Below are 16,447 nucleotides of genomic sequence, written 5' to 3'. Positions count from 1 at the left end.
TCATTCAGCCTGTCAGGCAAGCCTCTGTATTCACAGAGTATCTCTTGCCTTAAGTTATGCCAGAATGAAGCTCTTGTCTCAGGTGAGTTGCTAATTCATAATGATGAAGGAAGTTTAGCAGTTCCCTGAAGCAATAAAATCATAGGTGCAGACCAAAAAGAAAACAAAAACCTTAGAGCAACTTTTCCAATTAATTCCATGTCTCCTATAAAATAATTAAACATTATTATGCTTATCACTTTTTTTGCAAATAAGGTAAAACCTGAGATAAGTACACGGTTCAGTAAAACTTTGATTAGCCAGAATCCAGTTCATCAGAAATCTTAATGGACTGGACTTTTTGTTTTGGGGGGGTGGGGTGGCGGGCGGTGAAGAAGCAAATGATAAACAAACTTTCAGATTCCAGAGTATGCCCAGGGATTACTCAATATTCAGCCCAATCTCTAAATCCTCTATATCTCCAGAGGCCCTATGATTATCAGTAACACCCAGAAGGATGCCCTGGAGTCCCTGAAAGAATCTCAGACATTAGTGAGGGAGGTCACTGAACACCGTAGAACACCAAATACTGAATACTGAAAAATTAGACAAGTGAACTCAGAGATTAGAATTTTCATCAACAAGGACTGAAATTGAAAGGATTGTCTGCTTAACTGTCAGGTAACCGGAAAATTTGATTAACTAAAACATTCTCTAGACATTCTGTTTGATCATCATTTTCCTGTTTAAGCTTCACAGTCAATCAGGGTTAGGCAGGGGCTCCAAATCACAGGTTCTTATTTGTACAGATCTCTTCGCTAACAGCTGGCTGATGCATGTCCGTGAGTTCCCTTCTCATTTTTTTCATCCCCATTCTTCATCCCTAACTTGGATCTTAGAAGTTTAGACATGGAAAGAAATGAGAGATATCCAGTTGGAGCAGGATGAATTGTTTTCCCCCCACTCTATGTAACAGAAGTAAAGAATGATGAGAGTAACTGAAGAAAAACAGGAGGAAATGTGGGAGTGCTATTCTTTCTTCCTACCAACCTTCCTTCCTGTTGCCTCGTTTTAGCCAGCCATCCCTACTAAAGCTACTAATTGATCACCCCTCTTGCTATGTTTCTACCTGAGGCCAACAATAGATTATATTAAAAAAAGGTCTCCTTCCCATTTGGGCTCCCTCTTTGACTGACAGCACTCTGGAAATGTCATCTTATGTTTTCATTTGCTATTTCCCTTTGCAAGGTGGGTTGACATATGCACAGCATTTCTTTTTTAAAATGAACTCTCCTCCTATATGAATCTCCTGCTCACATATAGTATAAGAATCCAGCACTCTCAACCATCTTTTCCACTTCTTGGACTATTGCTAAGTGCAGCTGAGTTGATGTCAGAAGGAAGTGGGAAGTGGAATGGGGACATTCATGGCCACATCAGAGAATGTTACACCATACAATGTTGCCTGTGTTGTTCATAATGCTCGTTTCTCTTTAAGAGTTTGAGTTAAGAAAGAATGGTGTAGAGTGATGTAAAAATTTACAAATATTTTTGGAAAGCCATTAAGATCAGACATTCTCATGCCCCTGCTAGAGTTATATGGGCCCCACAGCCTTCTGCAATGTCATTGCCCCTCCTAGCCATTTACCCTTTCTTTTCCTGTCCTGAAGAGTATCTATCTGTGACAGATGTGAGTCCTTCACTGATACAGAGCCTTATGGAAACAAAACAAAAACAGAACTTTCAGGAGAAGCAGAAAACTGAATATTAAGTTTCTTTTTGGATACCTGGGTTCAAGGCTTGTTTCTGGTCCATAATAACCATATGATTGTGGACAAGTTAACACCTTTCGGGACTAGATCTTTTCTCCCAAGACTGGATTCAGTGCTTTGAAATCCTCAGATAAAGTGTTACTAATTAGCACTTTCTCTGAGTACATGAGCCGGCTAAAACAAATGTGGTTTTTTTTTCTTTTGTGAAATATAGTCAGTGGAAATGTTCCTGTTTTCATCAGTTCTACCAGAGTGAACATTGGCATGTGAACAATTTGATCTGGGTCATAACTGGGATCAACTTGAAGGATTTAGATTATGGCCAGAAGTTGCTTTAGAAAGGTTTTGGCAGATTCTTTTTCCAGTTCTGCATATTTGTGCTACCAAATAATAGGTCCTAAAATTCTAACTTTTGCTATTTCAGGGTCATGTAGCTATATGCAGTCCCAATCATTTTGGCAAAGAGAAGGCATAGCTCAATGACAATAGCCAAATTCAATTCATTCTTTGTCTCTGTCTCTGTTTGTCTCTGTCTCTCTCTCTGTCTCTCTGCTTCCCCCATATCTCTTTTCCTTTCTTCTCCCTCTTTCCATCTGTTTCTATCTCTTTCTATCTCTCTGACTCTGTCTCTGTTCCTATCTCAGTTAGAAGGAAACTCAGAGATCATCTAGTCCAACCGTTTCCTGACCCAAGAATCCCCTCTACAATTTTTGTCAGCAGTTGTGATCACTAATAGGTCATGGGCTCCACTTCTGAGGATCCAGCAGGGATGACAAATGGACATCATGCCAGACTTCCACTTCACATCCTTATCCATGTACACTAAAGGAAAGTACCACCTCTGTACCAATCAAGCTTTGGTACTCACTGATTCTATACTCAGGACAGTTGGGAGGAGCCATCATTTCTTCATTTTTACTGATTCCTAGCTTGTAGATACCAGTGCTACAACTAAAGCAAGAGTCATAATTGCTGTGGGATCTTAGAGGTCCTACCTGTTACTGTGATGGGGAGGCCTTCTGAAACACTGAAGAATTCTCATCCATGCCCATATACCAATTGTGCCGGTCATGATTTTTGATCCCACCCCACTCCCCTTTAGTCAGGTAGTATTCCCTTTCCTACTTTATATAACAAGTTCCCTGTAGTTCCCTTCCAGCATTAAGGTGTGAGATAGCAGGTCATGTGCACCAACTTAGCCCTAGCTGCTTATAATAGGTAGGGCTCTCAGACTTGGATATCCTTTGACCAGGGTTCTATTCCATCCTCCTTGGAATGTACTAGGCTTTCACTCCATCCTGTATTTCCTCACTCTGTGCCTCTGTGTTCTTAGGAAATACCAAAGGGAACAAAAAAGGTGAACTTGTTTGCCATGCTCATGATATTGATCTGTTACTAATTTCTTCTTTTTATTAAAAGCATTTCCATGTCCCTTGCTCAGAAGTCCATAAGTATATGCACACACTTACTTAGAATGCAGTCATCAGTGTTCTATCTAGTGAGGAATGTCAGACTGGAAACAAAACAGGCTTTTACACAGAATTCAGACTAGCTGGAGCTCAGTCTCATCGGAAGGAGCATTTTTTTTCTTAAAAATAATTTCCCTACCAAAGAAAAGTTGATAGCAATTACGCCTTTAAAAAAAGAAAAAGAAAAAAAAGAGGGGCAGCTAGATGGCACAGAGGATAGAGCACCGGCCCTGGAGTCAGGAGGACCTTGGTTCAAATTTAGCCTCAGACACTTAACACTTACTAGCTGTATGACCCTGGGCAAGCCACTTAACCCCATTGCAGAGAGAGAGAGAGAGAGAGAGAGAGAGAGAGAGAGAGAGAGAGAGAGAGAGAGAGAGAGAGAGAGAGATGGCCTTCTGATCTCAGAGATTTGATCAGTCCATGCCCTGCATCACTCTTACAAAGTCCAAAAGTTAGAAGGAAACTCAGAAACCACTGATACTTAACCAATTTTGTGTTACAGATCTTTTTGGAAGTCTGCCTAGACCTATGAATCCTTTCTCAGAATCATATTTTAAATGCATAAAATAAAATCCATAGAACTTCAAGGAAAATCAATAATACAGAAATGTAATTATCAAAATATCTTTTTAAAAGTAAGTTAATGGATGCCAGGTTAAGAATTTCTGATATAGTCCAACCCAAACCTGACCAAGGGTCCCCTCTATGATATTGCTGACAAGTCAACAGTCTGTTGAATTTTGTTTTGTAACTAGAGGTGGGTGCTGCTGCCCATCCACCACATGTGACTTGGGTTGTAACATCACCCTGATCTCTGGTTCCACAATGTGCCAGTCCTACCTCCCAGGGTCACAGGGCAGAAAACCTTTTAGGGGGAGGTGGTAGGAGATGGTAGGGAATAGAGTGACCACCTGTTTACCAGGGAGTAAAGAGATGGAACCAGTGGTAGCCACAGAAGCAAGCAGAAGGAGTTCTTTTAGAGCCAGAAGGGATATGGGAGATCAGCCTGTTCAACTCCATCCCTTCGCAGAAAAAGGAAATACTACATCTCTCGTATTATGAGCCAGGAGGTAAAGGAGCAACAATGCCCTTCCTAACCTATGGTTGGGTGAGTCACATATTAACATAGCAAAAGCCAGAGGTTATCAAGCAGATGGAGGGGTTTCTGAAGGCGCTGACCCTAACACACCCTCCTTCCTCATTGGCTGTGTACATATCAGTTGGGGTCAGGACCCTTCAGCTGAGCCTAGTGTTTTAGATCCAGATACCACCCTGAAAGAGAGGCTTCTCCCGGACACACTGCCCTGCTTTCCACAATTACACTAGACTGAGTTAGGGGGAGACATAAACACGGGTCCTTGTTGAACCAGTCTCGACTGGGGAGCAGAGAAGAAAATGAAGCAGTAAATGTTTTTTCTGCTGAATGCCTCTGCCATTAATACGAGCTGTGATTTTGGTGTCATCCTTGAAAATGCCCTCCGACATCCCAGTCCCCTCTCTTATTAGAGAGGCGGCATGGGACAGTGGAAAGAATACTGACTTCCAAGTCAGAGGATCCAGGTTCAAATACTATCTCAGGCACTTCCTACCTGAGTGACCTTTTGAGCTCTGAATCTAATTAAATCTAAAAGGGTTCTTAACAACCAATGAGCTGCTTTCTCCTCAGTCCTTACAATCATCACTAAGTTAAGCAGGTGAGAAGTAGTTGTACCCAGCCCTTTGGGGAGCAGGATATCATTGGTTTGGGGGATTTCCTCTGGGGCGGCTGGTGGCTCCTCCATAATTCTGTAGATGGTTGTTAACAGCTGTTGTGGCTGAACACATCATTACCCTTCTTCAAGTCTGGTGATGAGCCTCTCATATATTAGGCAGCTACTTGGAGCCAGGGAAATGAGTTTGAATCCTGCCTCAAACCTTTACTAGCTGTGTAACCTTGGGCAAGACACAACCTCTTTTGGACTCAGTTTCCTCATCTATAAAATGGGGATAATAATAGCCCTACCTCACAGGGCAGTTGTGAGATCAAATAAGAACATACACACACATATACATATATACATGTGTTTACATATGTATGTATTTTCTAGCTCTTATTAATAAGTACCTATTATATTCCAAGCACTGTGTTAGATGCTGGAGGTACAAGGACAGAAATGATTTCGCTAGTATAGGTACTCCCAGATGAGGAACTCCCCCTGCTAAGGAAAATCAGCACCTCCTCTGACACTTAGTAGCCTTAGAGTGAGCGTAGACCAGTGCGAGGTTGTGCCAAGTTTCTCTGGCTTCAAAGCCAGCCCTCTCTTCACTAAACCCTGCTGCCTCTGCCCATTTAGAGGTGTATACAAAGCAGCTGCCAGGTAATCTTGGAGGGGAAGGCTCTAACAGCCAACAGAAAAGCTTCCATGCATTAGGTGGTGTTCTAGCTGAGTCTTGAAGGAAATCAAGGATTACAAGAGGAGGAAGTGGGAGATAGGGAGAGGAAATTAAGCCTTAGAAGAAACATCTAGCTTACCTTCATCCAGTGAGAGAGAAAAATCCATTAAGGTCTGGGAAATATTTACAGGACTGACCTTCATCCAAGCTCCTAGGCCAGTGACCGTGCAGATACGTGGCGCCATAGTGCACAGAGTGCTGGGCCTGGAGTCAGGAAGACTCATCTTCCTGAGTTCAAATAGGGCCTCAGACACTTATGAGCTGTGTGACCCTAGGTGGGTCACTTCACCCTGTTTGCCTCAGTTTCCTCATCTGTAAAATGAGAAGGGGAAGAAAATGGCAAACCAATCCAGTATCTTTGCCAAGAAAACCCCAAATAGAGTCACAAAGAGTTGGACATGACAATAACAAAGGCCCGTGATAATTTCCTGATTGCCAGGGACAGCCCTCTTTGGAAGTTTCTAAGTCACATCTCAGGGAAATCCTAGGTCTTTACCCATGAACCATTCAGGCCCTGAAGCCCTCATGGCTGTAGGAACCCAGTTTTGCCCCAAGATATTTACTCTAGATCCTCTTGGCTATTAGGAGAATGACCTGCTTATTTTCCATTGGGTCCAAGCCTTTAGAGCTGATGCCTTTAAATGACATGTGTCTCAGTTAGTGAGTGTAAAAGTGTGGTTAAGAAAGGGACTCAGACTGCACTTTACTATTATTTCTGGTGCATGTTTTGTCAAATGGATTCAAATCCTTTTCATCAAGGGGCTAACCCCTATACATGGTAGGTGCTCAATACAATATACATTTTAATTGGATGATGACCACCCTCACTCATAGTTTGGTGGGTTGGAGTACAGGAATTAAATTCCCCAAGAATTCTCATCAATACAGCTAGAACCAGAGTCCACAAGATTCTGATTGCTCTGCTCCTTCGTCCACATTATAAATGCCCCTCATTGTAAGTGCTACCATTAGCTGCTGCCCCCTCCTCCTTGACAGTCCTTTGGGGAGAGCTCAAGGATAGACTTCAGATGGAAATGGGGAAAGGCTTGTCTGTACCTTGTGTGGTTTGCTTTACACGTCAGCACTTTCATGAGGTCCCTACTGAGGCAGATTGTAAGCCCTCTTTCGCCACAGTAGACAGTCCTCCTAAGTATCTATGGCTAAAAAACTAGATTGGTTGTGGCCAACTTTCTGGTGACGAGATTCCCTTAAGTCAAATAGTCTGGGCCTTGGACGGCAGAGCCTTCAGCAGGTGCGTAGTCAGAGCTTGTGCTCTGCTCGCCTAGCCTTGGAGAAATCAGGGTCACCTCTGTGTTATCTTGAGGCATCAGGGTAATATTTGTAAAAGTTCATAGTTGAGGAAATCTGAGAGCCACCTGCAGAAGTCAACCCTATAGAAGGGGCAATGGATAGAACACGGCTTAGATTCTGAGTGATCCAAGTTCCAGTTTTGCCTCAGACACTTACTAGCTGTATGACCCTGGGCAAATCACTTTACCTCTGACTGCCACAGGTTCATCTCCTATGAAATGGGAATAATAATGGCACCTACCTATCTCATGAGACAGTAAATGAGATATTTGTAAAGTATTTTGCAAACCTTAAAATGATACATAAATGCTAGGTATTATAATTATTGTCATCTTCTGGGTGACTTTGCGATGGTAAGTACAATGAAGACTTAGATCAAAGAAGCTAGTTTTGAAACCAACTGACTATATTTTCTTTTCCTTTATTTTTTTGTTTGTTTTTGGTTTTTGGAGGCAATCAGGATTAAGTGACTTGCCTAGGGTCACACAGTTAGTAAGGGTCTGAGGCAAGATTGGAACACAGGTCACCCAGACTCCAAGTCATGTGCTCTATTCACTGGGCCACCCTGCTGCCCCTTTTTCTTGGAGTTCCCCAGCAAGAGAGGCAGTGTAACTAGTGGGTAGAGAGTTGGTCTTAGAGCCAAGACCTGAGTTCAAGTCCTGCACCTGACAACATATTGACTGCATGATCCTGGGCATATCACTTAAGTTCTCAGCTCTCTAGGCAGCTTTCTGTCTTAGAAGTTGTACAGATGGTGCTGACTGGTATTGGTCCATGAGGTTTCTATACCAAGGAATTCCCTATACTGGTGAGATCACAGGTCCAGTGCCTATCCCCCACCCCCAACAAACTCATCTTTGCATAGGAAACTTATGGAGATCTTCTGGAAAGTTAGGAGCCAGTGAAACCAGGCGATTAGAACAGGAGGCCTGTGGGTAACCATAACCAAATGATCAGTCACTGGGAAGTTGGCAATCCTGTATGCTGGGAATGATGGGTCTGTGAGAACCTCAGTGCCGCACTTGGTATAAGATTCATTCCAGTTAATAAATAAATTGCTTGGTCCTGTAAGGCAATTAGCACTCCCAGTACGGTCTTTCATCTTCTTATTCTGGTCCTTCTTTGCAGCTACATGAAACCAGCAAAGGATGGTTGCAGTCCTGTGGACAGCCTAAGCATCCTTCCTGACAAAATGCCCCAACTTCTTCTCTTTAGAAGCTGTAGGGGCAGCTAGGTGGTGTAGTGGAGAGAGTACCGGTCCTGAAGTTCAAATCTGGCCTCAGATCAAACACTTGACACTTACTAGCTGTGTGATCCTGGGCAAGTCACTTAACCCCAATTGCCTAAAAAAATAAAATTAGAAGTTGTAAAGGAAAGGAGCATGAAAAAAGGAAAAGAATATTTACCCATTCAGTTGTTTGTGTCAGGAGATTCCTCTCTAAGGCTATTGACCCCTTGTATAACTAATCTGACACTTCCCCCAAGATTGGAAAGTACAAGGGGCATATTAGCACTACCCAGTGTGACCATTGCTTAAAAGTCCAGAGGTACTCAGTAAACGCCTCTCTTTGTCTCTTTTCCATTTTCCACCCCTTTCCCTCCACCCTACCCCACCTCCATCTTTTCTCCCCCTTCTTCCTTCACCCTCTCCTCTTCTTCCTCCTCTTTCTCCTCCTTTGTCAATATCTGCAGTAAACCGATCCCCTTCTCGCTGCAGTGGGTTGAACCGCTCTGAGTCTCCAAACCGAGAGCGCAGTGACTATGGGGGCAGCACCACCCAGCTGTACAGCAGCAACAGCCTCTACACGCCTGACTACTCAGTCCACATCCTCAGTGATGTGCAGTTTGTGAAGGTAACCCTCCAGGAGGGCTTTCCATTCCTGTCGCCTGGCCCCCTCCACTTTGCACAGACCCCACGAGGCTAGGCAGCTGCCCAGAGCCAGAGAGGACAATCCAGCAGTGAAGGATCGCCCCCTAGGCTGTGTTACCCTACAGTAGTCAATAAGTGTCAGAGAAGCAATCCACATTCCAGCAATGAGCTAGGAGGTGGTCATTTTCTGATCTTCATGAAGACATTTTTTCATTAACCTTCATTATTCCTCATGTTTAACCCAGCAGCATTCTCATAAGGTAGGTCTCTTTTCTCTTTCTTCCACATGGAGAAACTGAGGCACAGAGCAAGATAAAACAGTTTTTTCCTGGGGGACAACAGAATTCCAAACTTTTGGTTGCACAGTCAACATGGTTTGGTTTTGCTTGTGTGTGTTCCTTCGATATTATAAATTTAAAGAGAGGCCATGTGATAGAAGGCCAGCTTTAGCATCAGGAAGATCTGGGTTTGAGTTATGTCTCTAATATATACAACCTGTATGACCCATGACAAGTCATTAACTTCCTTGGGTCATAGGTAACTCTCTAAGACTGTAAGTTGCAGAGTAGGTGTTGACACGCATTGACAAAGGAAGGTTCCCCACTGGAAAACCAATTTAAATATGCCAGTTAAATATTGAATATGAGCTTGAATCTTGGATCCACTATCAATCAATCAATGAACAAACATTTATTAAGCACTTAGTATGTGCCAAGTACCATGCTAAGCACTGGGAATCTGAAGAAAGGCAAAAATAGTCCCTGCCCTCAAGGATCTTATATATATTTAATACCTATACCAATTAAATAACAAATCTGGACAAAATAACCATAATAATATCAATAATAATAATAAAAGCAGATGCTTTTGGGGCCATGTGTATGGAAGAGAAGGTATTATGATTTCACAATCAGAATGGCTTAAGATTTATAACCTAAAAAAGAAGTTGACTATATTTGCCCAAAAACCTTTTTTATTATCCTATATTACTCCACGTCAGCAGGATATGATGGGGGAAAAGTATTCTTCAAATGTCACACAAAACAGATTACCACACAGCTATGTGTATAATTAGAGAAAAACAAGGCTTATCATGTCCTTTATTTAAGTTGGTGTTGACATAAAAACTTCTCAGTAAATATCCTTTTTCTCCTCCTAGTCCCTTCTCCTTCTCCTTCTTCCCCCAACACCTTCCCCACCCCCCTCAACTTCCTTGCACTTATATTCTGCAAATTGCTTAAAATCTCTTGCTGATCTGGGCATAGTGTAGGGCGAAAAGCACTGGAATCTGAAGATCTGAGCTTGAACCTTGGATCCACTATCAATCAATCGATCAATGAACATTTATTAAGCACTTGCCATGTGCCAAATACCATGCTAAGCACTGGTGATCTGAAGAAAGGCACAAATAGTCCTTGCCCTCAAGGATCTTACAACTGAGTATGGGAGAGAGTATGTAAATAATTCGGTAATAAATAAATAACATAAAAGTTACATTCAGAGAGATGGAAAATAACCTTAGAAAGGAAGGCTCTAGCCTCTTTATTAGCCATCTATCCTAGGGCAAACCACTTAACCTTTCCTGGCCATTACTTTCTCTTCAGCATACTGAAGATTTTTGCCAGCTGGCTGCCAGGGTTATCGTGAGAATCAAATGAGCTAATGATGTCAAAGCCCTTTGCAACTGCAAAGTGCTTTATAAATACAAGTTATTTTGGCTAGCAGCAGCAGCAACAGTAACATCATTATCACTGTGCCTGGCTGCCCTTTTGAACCAGTTTGGCTGAGAGCAACAGATTATCTCAAGGGTGCTCACTTACATGGTAGCCTTCACTACTGTGCTCACCATACTAGGGTTTCAAAGGAGGCATTTTGGAATCACAGAGAAGAAAAAAATATCCTTGCACTGTTGCAGCAAAGGGACAATATCTAATGTTTTACAAAGGAGAGTGGTCTCTTGGGCATGTCTCTGGGCACCTGGGAAACATCATATTAAAACCACAATCAGTTATTCAAACTACATTGTGTATGGGGGAAGGTTAGAGGAGGAGTATTATGAAAACAAACAAGGTACATGTAGCAGAACGAAGGAACATCGACTTAGAGCTGGTCATCTAATCCAAGCCAGTCATTTTACTGGTGAGGAAACTGAGACCCAGAAGGGTAAATAAAACGACTTGTCTGCAATCAGGCAACTAGCAGGAAGGAGAGCTGGAAACTGAACCCAGGACCTCAGACTCCCAAACCAGTGCTATTTCCATCACACCATTGCTTCAACCATTGAGACCCTCAAAAAGTGGGTGTGGAAGCTAGCATATAGACATGAAAGCACTTAAAAATTACAGATTTAATTGAATTACATAATGCATCTGCTTTTTCATGAGGTAATTCTCCAAAACTGTCCTCTCCACCCTGGAACCATTTCACTGTTAATACAAACCTTCATCAGAGTTGAATAAGAGAAATGAAAGATGCTAAGATCTGAGTTGCCAATTCTTTTTATTTGTTAGCAGTGATGGTAAAAGTTTTGGCAGCAAGGGAAGTTGGGAGCAAAGGCAAGAAGTCTTTGGATTATTTGAGGGTTTTGTCCATTTTTCCCTCCTTCACCATTGTTGGTGATCAGGAGGTGATCATGGTAGAGTTTGGCTGCCGCTTGGAGTAGAGCATCCTATGTTTGTGGAGACATTTTTGGGTGTGCACTTGGTACTGTAAGCCAAGAGGTGTCTTGAGCAACATGAAGTGGGGAGTAGGAATTCAGTGGTTCCTCAAAGAGCAGCAAGTACAGTGACTTGATCCATAAGGTCCATCATGGGGAGACACTATGGATCCTTAGGAAAAAAATGCTAACCAGAGAATCTAAAAATAACTCTTAGCTAAGTGTCTTTCTTAGTGAATTTTTGAAAGGCCTATGCATATTACCTCGAGCCCTCACCTGTAGCATGCAAAGAAGGGTGGGAAGGAAGGTAGTATTGGCATAAGTCTCATTTTGCAGACAATGAAATGGAAGTACAAAAAGCCCAGGTATCTTTAGTAGGAAAAGATCAAAATTAATATCACCTTGAGTTTCTGCTTGTCTTGATTCTACAATATAATTGATTCTATGATGTATTAATTTTATAACTGAGTCTACATCTGCCTAAAGCCGCATTGCTGTATTCTTGAGTTAAGCTCAAGAATTCAACTTTCCTTGAGTTAGTTTAAAAATATAATTAAAAGAAAAGTTTTTATCTCACACCAGTAGCCCTAGGGATACTGTTAGAATATCTGATTGTCATCTTTAAGCTCCACAAGTTAGCTTGGTACCATCCCCAAAAGATATGTCCTCTGTCCTTGACAGTCCTTATGAATTTAGGGGAGATTTTATCTCTTCCTAGGAGACAGTAAGTCTGGTAGTTCTGATCCCCTAGCAAAGTTTGCAAGATGCAGATGGGTACCCTAAAAACAATGAACATTTCTTAATTGTCAGAGAGGGGTGTGATTAGCCTCACCTGAATGCCAGCCCATGGCCAGTCATAATGTTCCATAACTACTAAGACCCCTTCTTTCTTGTGTGTCAATGAAGAGGGCTCCTTCCTTCTCATTGGGGTTGCTGGCTTTATTGAGGTGATCAGTTAAGGTGATCAGTCTGACCTGCTTTGTTAACAGTTCTATGCATCACTGTAATAAACTGATTTTGCTGAGAGTATGTACTTCAGTTTACCTTTATTAACTTTACTTAAGACAAGTGAAGTATTGGAAGAGCTCTGATAGAATAGAATCCATGTTTACTGAGTCATAGGCCCATAATGAAGGTCATTGTCCTCTTTTCAAATCTTAGGGCCACCCTTCCACTGCACATACATAGCTAGATAACTAAAACATTTTCTTCCACTGAGGAATCTAAGACAAAGTATCACGTGTGTAGGAACTTAGAAAAGCAGAGACCAGTTACATCTGCATTCAAAAACCTTGTTTAAATGTTTCATTTGAAATGCTCTATTTTATTATGAGATTTATAATAATGCTTTGCAAAAGAAAGTAGCTTGTGAGCTCATACTATTGCCAAAAAATATTACCTTTTGGTAGATTCAAGTTCTATCTGGCAAGCAGCTACCACAGGCAGTAACCATTGGATGAAAGGATGTTTTAGTCAAGTCATATCAACAAGTATTTATTAAGCACTTACTGTGTGCTGGAGACTGTGCTTTTTATTCTCCCTTAGGGATGAAACAGAACATTGCTTCCATCTCTAGGTGGCTCCTTCATTTCTCTTCCTTTTCCCCGTAGAAGGGAGGAATGAGGACTCTGAGAGAACCTGTGAATAATGACAGCAGAAGAGAGTGAAAGAGGGTGGTCCCCAGAATGATTCTGTAAGCTGGGATGGCCATAGTGAATTGCTAAGAGAGCTAGCTGCAAGGACTCATGATACCCAAATGCCCAGAAGTCCCAATGGTGCCCCTGGAAGGGGCAAGATCCTTGCCTGGGACAAAGAATACCATTAGATTAAGCTGTGATTGAGTTGAAGATTAACGAGTAATTTACAAAAGAGCACTTAGATATTTATATAATTTTAAAAGATAGCTCTATAGTTTTCAGGGGTGGGCAGACTATGGTGCAAACACCAAATCTGACCCCCAGCCTCTTTCTGTACAACCTCTGAGCTCAGAATGGTTTTTATATTTTTGAATAAAGTTTTATTGTATTATATACTACACATGTACATATGTGTATACATAAACACACATACGCACACTCCGTTTGCCAATCCCTGCTTTATATCTTTAATTGCCTATTGGTTACTGCTGTTTAGGTCTTTTGATGAAGAGATATATTATTTATGAAAAAAGGGATAAAAGGTATGTTTGCCTAGCCAAAAAAAGAAAACAAACAAATAAAAAAAACTCTTGTGTTTAAACCATAGGACCTTAAACTTATCATTTTATCACCACCTAGTATAAGAAGACTTAATATTGTAGGGTGTGTTTTTATTACAGGGTGTATTTATTTACTACTTATTATTATTTACAATGTAGTGTCTATTTGATTATATATCAATATATAATATATTTATTATATTATAGGGCTGATTAAACACCTTGAAAGCTGCAACCTTAAAGTTATATGCTAACAGACAATATAAAGAAGGTATTCAAGCTTAATAAGATTATTTTTTCCAAAGATTTAAGATTAGTCTCTGGTCTTTCTAGCTGTCAAACTAAATTTCCTGAAAATTCCTCTTTGTTGTTATTAGTTGCGAAATAACAGCAGTCCTGTAGCCCCCAACAAAATGCAATGGTTTGCTTAGTTACTATTTGCTTCTGTGGAAAGAGAAAAGGAAGCAGGAACTGTTTCTGTTTGTTGGAAATAAATTGGGGTGGGAAAGCCTGGTTGGGTAACTCTGGGAAAAAAACACTTTGCAGCAGTAATCTCCAAGGTCCCCCTGCCCCACCCTGCCTGTATAACCAATCACATCTATTGGTCAGTCCCAGCCCTGAACAAGGTCTTATACAAGTCCTTTATGTCCTGTTGTCCCCTCCTCTCCCCTTCACTACCTCTCCTCCTTTCCCCTCTTCTCCTCTTTCCTTCCTTTTCCTTCCCTCCCCTCTTCCAGCTCTCCTTTTTTTCCCCCCTCATCTCTTCCCCTTACTCTTCTTTCTTGTCTTCCCTTTTTCTTCATTTTCTCCATCAAGCATTTACCTTTCAAAAGCCTCCCCCCACCTCCACCAGCATGCCGTCACCCTTCCCCCCACATCCATGGTATTATGAAAAGGGACACCACTCCTCCCTCTAAAAACTCTACCCTAATCATAGCGTGTCATTGACAATTTAGACATCTAGGCCTCACAGGAAGAGTAGTTCAGATTTAATTGCTTAACTTTGGTTTGACCATTATAAAGTAGAAAGAGAAAAAAAACAATACTTGAGCTACATAAATAGCAGGACCCAGAGCTAGCTGTTCTCCTCCCCCCCCGTTGTTTGTAAGCCTGGTCCAAATTAAAAGTTTGTCATTTTTTTGAACGAAGACTAAAATTGAACCATACTTAGTTTGGCAATCTAGTGGTCAGGAAATGTACTTTAAATTATGCACTTCAGGGAGGCACCAGGGAAAGGCTTCTTCACTTGTGGAAAGTGGAGAAATCAGTTGGTTCCATTTTGGAAGCAAGTTTTGATTATGAGCTTTGGTCCAATGCCCGTGTACCAGACTTCTTTTCTGTCTTATAGATGTCCAGAGGTGCCAACCAGGTGAAGGTGACCCCAACACTATAAAGCAGTAGTTGGAGCACTGAGTCTCGTTTGAGTCACCTCCCCTAAAGAGGTTGAGAAAGGCTACCTAAGTGGGATTATGGAGGGCAGCCTGATGTGGCCAGGTAGGTTGGTAGCATGGACAGCCACACCTTGGATGCTTTTACTGGGAAAGGAATAGTAAAGGTACCAGAAAGAGTCCAGTACAAAAGGACATAGGGATGACCAGCTGTTAAATTCTGGTATTCCACCTCCTAATAATTATCTGAGTGGTGGTGCTCACCCGGTAGGGGGAACCACATTCCCAGATCTATCAGGGTCCCCCAAATATGAATGCCAGCTTTCCCTGAAAGTCTGTCCCACTTTTGGAGGTCTTGGTGAATTTTGAAGATTGAACATCGTAGATAGTCAATCATATTTTTTGAGCTGAATTAAAGTAAGGAAGACTTGTCTTCATCATCCTTTTATCTTCTAGATGCACAGGCTGCCTCTTTTGGTCAGGGTGCCCTGCTTTGGTGCTCCACTCGAGTCCTCCATAGGACTCCAGGCTCCAAATGTCTCTAGACCGGGCCTTCTTGACATCAAAATTACTAGTCCTGTGTCCCACTTGGTAACATTTTAGAAGAGGCTTTCAGTTCCTTAACCCTAAATTCCAACTAATCTGTTAAGGCCTCGTGGCATAATTAGTAGAGACAGAGAAGGGACCTATGATTCCATTGGTATACGGAACTCCCAGGGGAGGGAACTCCTTCTACCAGTGCAAGCTGGCACCTTCTCTGCAAAGCAGAGTCTTAGAGAGTTTCCCAAAACACTGAGAGGTTAAGTGACTTGCCCAGGGTCACACAGCCAGTATGTTTCAGAGAGCTGATTTGTCTGCTCTGGCTGGCTAGGTGGGCATCAACTCCATTTCTCCCTTGCCACTGTATCTGTATCCTTCACAAGGCTACAAGCTCTGTGGAAGAGTATGGCCTTTTCTGATAGAGGAATAATGAGTTTGGCAGCTGTTTTGAGTGAAGAGGTCCTTCTAGGCTTTCCTAAAGTATCCCACGTAAAAATAGCCTTTGTTTCAATAAGAATAAACAGAAAATAACAAAGAGAAAAGGAGTGGGGGGAATACAAATTGGTAAAGACCAAGGAAGGTGATACAGTAGAGGGGAAAGAATGCTGACCTACAAGTCAACATACCTGAGATAAAGCATATGAAGCATTTTGGAAAAGGGCTATAAAAATATAACTCACCTTCTCCAGCTCATTTTACAGATGAAGACACTGAGGCAAACAGGGTGAAGTGACTTTCCCAGGGTCACACAGTTAGTAAGTAAGTTAGTAAGGCTGGATTTGAACTCATGAAGATGAGGCTTTCTGATTCCAGGCCCGACACTCTATCC

At 41.9% G+C, this 16,447-nt stretch overlaps 1 protein-coding gene across 1 annotated transcript in view; it reads left to right on the top strand.

Moving 5' to 3' along the window:
* Positions 1 to 16,447, top strand: part of CNNM1 (cyclin and CBS domain divalent metal cation transport mediator 1) — a 69,890-nt gene that overhangs the window by 38,915 nt on the left and 14,528 nt on the right. Inside the window, 1 exon segment of the mRNA XM_078150931.1 lies at positions 8,660 to 8,849. Coding sequence (XP_078007057.1) covers positions 8,660 to 8,849 — 190 coding nt within the window.

The sequence above is a fragment of the Phascolarctos cinereus genome, unplaced genomic scaffold, assembly GCF_003287225.1.
Source record: "Phascolarctos cinereus isolate Bilbo 61053 unplaced genomic scaffold, phaCin_HiC Scaffold_3;HRSCAF=262, whole genome shotgun sequence".
NCBI classification, from domain to species: Eukaryota; Metazoa; Chordata; class Mammalia; order Diprotodontia; family Phascolarctidae; genus Phascolarctos; species Phascolarctos cinereus.
This window is presented reverse-complemented; position numbering and strand designations above follow the sequence as displayed.